General features: G+C 44.2%; 1 protein-coding gene across 6 annotated transcripts; it reads left to right on the forward strand.

Moving 5' to 3' along the window:
- The first annotated feature begins 1063 nt into the window (after positions 1-1063).
- LOC123087830 (uncharacterized) lies at positions 1064-5654 on the forward strand. 6 transcript variants are annotated; one of them, XM_044509946.1, is made up of 3 exons: positions 1064-2494; positions 3473-3690; positions 5218-5654. In XM_044509946.1, exons 1-3 carry the CDS (start codon positions 1194-1196, stop codon positions 5226-5228), a joined length of 1530 nt encoding a protein of 509 aa, XP_044365881.1. In that variant the 5' UTR covers positions 1064-1193; the 3' UTR covers positions 5229-5654. The 6 variants fall into 6 exon arrangements, with proteins under 6 accessions (XP_044365881.1, XP_044365879.1, XP_044365880.1 ...); XM_044509945.1 differs by having other exon boundaries at positions 1066-2494; positions 3473-3705; XM_044509949.1 differs by having other exon boundaries at positions 1067-2494; positions 3581-3690.
- Positions 5655-6000: the final 346 nt, after the last annotated feature.

The raw sequence follows: 6000 nt of genomic DNA on the forward strand, positions 1-6000 counted from the left end.
GGTACAAGACTTCAAATCTATTGTTTGGTTAAGGGATTGGGAATTGATAAGGACATAGTCATGAGACTTGAGACTCTAACTCCCACTATTTTATTAACAGGGGAGGGGATGGGAGTTGGAAGGAAATTGTTTTAGTGAGTCAATCTTAGCCCTTCATCATAACTTACGTTAATTTCCTTTGTCTATTTCCTTGTCAATTCTCACGAACCAAACACGGGAATATAATTTCTCATCAAACTCTCACACATAATTTTCATCATGCGCCAAACAGAGGATTGAGAATAAAACGACTCATTCCATGTCTAATCTCAATACAACTCCCTACATTAAACTCCCATTCCCCTTCCCATTTTTTGCCAAACACGCTGCGAGGGGATTGGGAATCTGGGCGGAGCGGAGGCTCATGGTCCTCCTCGAAGTGGAGTGGAGGCTCGGCTAAGCCTCAACACCAAAGGCGTTTTCTAAACCTCTTTTCTTTTACGAACCGACCAACTACTACGGTGTTGTGCACTCAGTGCAATCCATAATAAAAAGTAACAAAAATTTCTTGAGAAAAAGATGTACATATATACTCGTAAATTATTCTTTCGCCAAATCTAAGCTTTCGTCGTAGGCGGTGTCGTCTCCTGATCTAGAGAAAGGCTTTCCGCGTTGAGTTGGAGGCAAATGACCAAAAACTCGATCGATGATCGTGTCGGCTGGCTGGTCTCCTCCGACAATCCGCCGAATCTTTAGGCAGACAATCTTGTTCCTCCTTGCCTTAATGCTAGAAGGAAGGGAGTGTTGCGTTGCGTTGGAGTCTGTGGTATGCCGCTCCAGAGGTCTCATTAGACCAAGTGGTATGTCCCCGGTGCTACCCATGATCGTATTCAACGAGGTAATACTTTTACCATGGCAGATGTTGATATTTTTTCATATAAATATGGTTAAACTTTGTGAAGTTTGACTTTAGAGAATTTTAATATGCAGAGTAAAAAGGACCGGAGGGAGTACAAGGAAAGTAAAAGTTATGCAAGTTGAAATGTTGCAGAAATTTTCCTTTTCAGTTTCTTTTCTCCACAAGGAAAACAGTCTCGATCGTTTCACCCTCTGAGTCTCTGAGGCTGAACCTGGTTGTTGTGGTTGAGCCCAACCACTCCACCGTCTTCCCCATTTCCAGATCCACACCAACGAGACCCAGCGAGCGGAGCACCATGGCAGAACCGCCACGGCACCGCACCTCGCCGCCGGCGCTCCCGCACGAGCTCGTCGAGGAGATCCTCCTCCGCCTCCCACACGACGACCCAGCCTGCCTCCTCCGCGCCTCCTTCGCCTGCAAGGCCTGGGGCCGCGCCGTCTCCCAGCCCGACTTCCGCGGCCGCTTCATCAAGGAGCACCAGCATCGGCCACTGCCCTTGATCGGCTTCCTCCACAACTGGGAGGACGAGCGCGTCCCCCGCTTCTTCTCCACCATCGCCTCGCCCTTCTCCCTCCCCGCCCCGGACCGCGCCTCCTGGCTCGCCCTCGACTGCCGCCACGGCCGCGCCCTCTTCCTCTCCGAGTCCGAGGGATCTGGTGCTCAGCAACTCCTTGTGTGGGATCTAAACACGGGCGTCCAGCGGCGCATACCAGTGCCCCCGCTGCACAGCAGCTACGTGTACAGGACCGCGGCCGTGCTCTGCCCAGCGGACGGGTGCGACCACCGCGACTGCAACGGGGGTCCCTTCCGCGTGGTCTTCGTCTTCACCATGGTCCGGTGTGTGCTGATGTGGCCCGGTGTCACGTCGGTGTGCGTCTACTCGTCAGAGACTGGCACGTGGTCCGGTGAACTGGGCAAGATTAGTCACCAGTTCCACGCGTTGACGTTTACATGTCATTCCAGCCTGCTCCTTGGGAGGTCTCTGCTCTACTTCATGTCCGACGGTGGGTTCATCCTAGAGTATGACTTGGCCAGCAACGTCCTGACTGGCTTCGAGACGCCATACAACAGCAACAAGCAGATATTTAACCTTATGGTGGCGGAGGATGGTGGAATAGGAGTTAGCGAAGGCTTCAGTTCCCATCTCAAACTGTGGTCAAGGGAGGAGAGTGATGCACAGTGGGTACTTAGCCGGGTCATCCACCTGCAAAATTCGCTCCCACCTGCTGCTCTCGTGGATGCAGAGGCTGAACTGATGGTATTGGGATTTGCCGAGGGAGTGAATGTCATTTTCGTTAACACGGTGGCTGGCCTCTTCACAATCGAGCTACAGTCGGAGCGGGTGAAGAAGGTGTGCGATGATCATGGCTTCTGTAATTTGATTCCAGTTGTCAGCTTCTACACTCCCGTGGACCGTCTCGAATACCAGGACCTGCTGCCGTCGATCCCTAGTGAGAATGTAGGTGATGAGGAGGGGGGAGAGGAGGAGAAAACAGTAGACGAGGCACAGCAGCTACTTGACAAGGGGTCCAATACTATCAAGGAGGGTGGCTTTGTCGACGCCGTTGAACGTGTCAGCCATGACCTCAATGCCAGGTGAGAGCTCTACTACTAAAAGCCTCCCCTGTTCTGAGCTATGCAATGCTGAAACACGTGTATGGATTTGATTGTGGAAAAATACTTCCCATTAGTTCAGTACTCTTTAGGAGCAGCTGTTGGTTGTTTCCATGTGCCCTTAGTTTTGTTACTTTGGGACTTTGAGTCATTAGTTTGGGAGATGAGTTTAGAACGGTTTTAGATGTTCTACGCCGACGTGGTTGCCAATCAGTGTTTATCTTTCTTGTGTTTGGAATCAGCGGTTAAATTAGCCCTAGTGTTTTTTTATGGTAGTAGTTGAGAGTTAGGACCTGACATTTTTTGTTATGATATGTGCAATGCGATGAACATCAAATAAAAGTGTATTTATTGGATGGATCAGCTGTTGGTTGTTTCCATGTGCCCTTAGTTTAGTTACTTTGGGACTTTGAGTCTTTTAGTTTGGAAGATGAGTTTATAATGGTTTTAGATGTTCTGCGACAAGGTGGTTGCCAAGCAATGTTTTTCTTTCTTTTGTTCGGCAACGACCTCAACTGTGTTTGAGTGATTCCACGGGTCGAATTAGCCTCAGTGTTTTGATGGCACTACTTGAGAGTTAGGACCTGACATCTTTTGTTATGATTTATGCATTGCCATGAATATCCAATCTGTATATATTGGAGGGATATGTATTATCGTATTTGAGAAGAGTTCTATACCTCTGCTCCTGGCTAGTCTCTTGTTATAAACATCAGTGAACAGAGCATAGTTACCACACCTCGTGTCATCAAAATGGTTGATTGAATAATTTTAGCTGTGCTATTCTACCTCAGATTGCAGTAACTTTCATGTCCTTGTATTGTCTATAAACTTAACAATTACTCCCTCCGTAAAGAAATATAAGAGCGTTTAGATCACTCAAATAGTTATCTAAACACTTATATTTCTTTACAAAGGAAGTATAGACTAATAAAAATGTATGCCTTTGTTTTCACCTAGGGTTGGGGGTCATGGAGAAGTTGCTCCAGGGTGTGCTAGCACGTTTGACAAATATGAATGCGCATACATAGCTCAAGAGGTGAATGATTCTTTGGATGATGTTTCCAGGAGTGTATCAAATGAAGAATCGGTGAAGGGCACATCCAGCAAAGATGATGCTGAGGACTCAAAGACCTCTGGTAGCAATGGTGAGGATGCTGCTCCATCTTCGGAGAAAGGTGATTCTCAAGAAGGTACTGTATTATCATTGTCCCTTTCTTTGGACCAGCAGTGCTGCCAGGGCTGCACAACTGCGTGGTGAAATACTTTATTTTCTTTGAAGTTTGCATTGCTCTCCCAAGATTTCGCATGAAATTTAACTTCTATGGAATAGTTTCACAATTAACTTTTGGGATCAACCGGGCCCACAATTTTAAAGAGGCACTGCCACTGCCCCCAATTAGTCATATACTCCCACAGAAAAATGGCCATGTAATCCTGCATATGCAAACTACTAGTAATCTTGCTTGGGGCTTGGAAGGAGAACTGTTTGCTATTTGTACTTATCTATTGAATTCTCATCCACATTCCTTGGAAGACTGTTTAATCAATGCAGTTTTGCTAATAGATAGTAGATGATGTTTCTGAAAGCAGAAAATGCTTTCATTTCTCAAAAAAACTTGTGCCATGGGTTGACCATATCTTGAACTTGTGTCTGGTGCAACATGTCAGCCATTTGCCTTCTAAATTTATATACATATGTTTTATTATCTTTCTTACCTATACACTTGGAATAGCAATGCCAGTTTGAACATCTATGCATCTATCTAAATAGTGTACTCGCAGAAGGTAGATTTACTACATAAGATCTCCTCTTTTAAATCATGTCTTACATAAGTTATGCAATAATGTGATTAGTTGGTGTTAAACGAACCAATCTATTATCATCATCATGCTATAGTGATTAAGCTGGACCACTTAATCATTTGTATGGATCTCTTCCTGGTGAGTTTTCAATCGTATAATAGAATTGATGGTCATGCATCAATATGTTTTTTACCTCTTAGAGTAAATACGGGTAATAGTTGTTTTTAACAAGAACATTGATATTGTCGTTTACTAGGGGAAACTCAAATGGTAACAACACACGCCTAGACGCACTGTAAATAACCTTGGGGTTGTAGGTAGAGGCTTCAAATGTGGTAATGTCAGGTCTCTGCTGAACCTGTCTGTAAAAAAAGAGACTAGTAACAGATTGTTCACTGTCTGTAAAATGTGGTTCAGCCAGATATTAGGTTCTGAAATTGCCAAGATATGCCCAAGACACGGCATTAGATGTCGCAACTGCATGTTTCATGTTGCCTTGATGGTCAATACTCATCTGTTGATGTGTATACAAGTAGCTTGATACGTGTTGTTGTCATTCAGCATTTGATCTGTTTTCTTCTTCTTTTTTACCAATGCTATTGCAATGTTTGGCATATTCAGTATGCGGTTGCAATGTTTGCCATGCTCTGAAAAGACTGCCATTGTTCTGCTCTTTTCTGTGATGCGACATTCTTTGCATCAGTCTTGGAGGGTTGCATAAACCATATTGCATGTTCCTGTGCATGTGTGAAATGTTGCTTTTTATGTAAAATTCATATGTACTATATTCTGTCTGACTCAATTTATTCTGCTAGCATCGCATGCCTCTTACAGGAGTTTTGCTTTCTATGTATATATCAGTTGTGCTAACATCTCACTCTGTTGCTATGTGCTGCTAGTGCTAGGCTGATGGTCAGGCCGGATGTTCATCAGTCATCAGCACCTTGAGTAGGATCCTTTTCTTCTCCACAATTGGGAAACACTTTTGTCATGGTATTGTAGTTTAGATTCCAGACTAAATGTAGACAAGAATTAAGGCACCAAATGGGGAGGCTTTGGCACCCTGAAGAAGTGAAATAGCGAATGATGTTCAAGAGCTGGTCTGAAGGATAGTGTCGCAACTAGGATTCTATGATGCAAATTAGCTGCCGAGTGGGGATCAGGGTCAATGATGCCTAACATTGGAGCGGTTCAGGGTCTGTTATGTTGTTCTGTACAACGATGTTTCGATCTTTTGAGAAACATTTCATCTTTGAGAAATAGGATAAACATTATCTACATATTTCATCAGTTTCTGTACTCTGTTTTCCCTATCCATATGAATCCGTGTTTTATACTCTTGGCGGCAGTTCTCTCTTTGTGTTCAGAGCGTATTTGTGAGGGTTTCAACATTACTGGTTACTAGCATGTACTAGTATTTATCTTCAGATCAACATACCAAATTAGTTTTGCTGAAACCAATTGAGCTAGCTGCAGTGTGTCGTGGATCAGAAAACTACACCCTACAGGTGTCGATTTCAGTCAGTGTTATCAACAGATAAACATTTGAGCCAGTGATCGTTTGATAAACATTTTCATCTTATTTTCCTCGGTTAGAAACATTTCATCATCTTCTGGAACAAGGCAGAAACATGTAATCTTTGATAAGTAGGATGAACTATTGTACTGGTGTAAATACTTTT

Source organism: Triticum aestivum, chromosome 4A, assembly GCF_018294505.1.
Source record: "Triticum aestivum cultivar Chinese Spring chromosome 4A, IWGSC CS RefSeq v2.1, whole genome shotgun sequence".
In the NCBI taxonomy this organism is placed as follows: Eukaryota; Viridiplantae; Streptophyta; class Magnoliopsida; order Poales; family Poaceae; genus Triticum; species Triticum aestivum.

Excerpts from the sequence above, each read along its gene's own strand:
- LOC123087830 (XM_044509944.1), top strand. The coding sequence starts at position 1,194 with ATGGCAGAACCGCCACGGCACCGCACCTCGCCGCCGGCGCTCCCGCAC. Across the intron at positions 2,495-3,472 it reads AGCCATGACCTCAATGCCAG|GGTTGGGGGTCATGGAGAAG; the intron begins GTGAGAGCTCTA and ends GTTTTCACCTAG.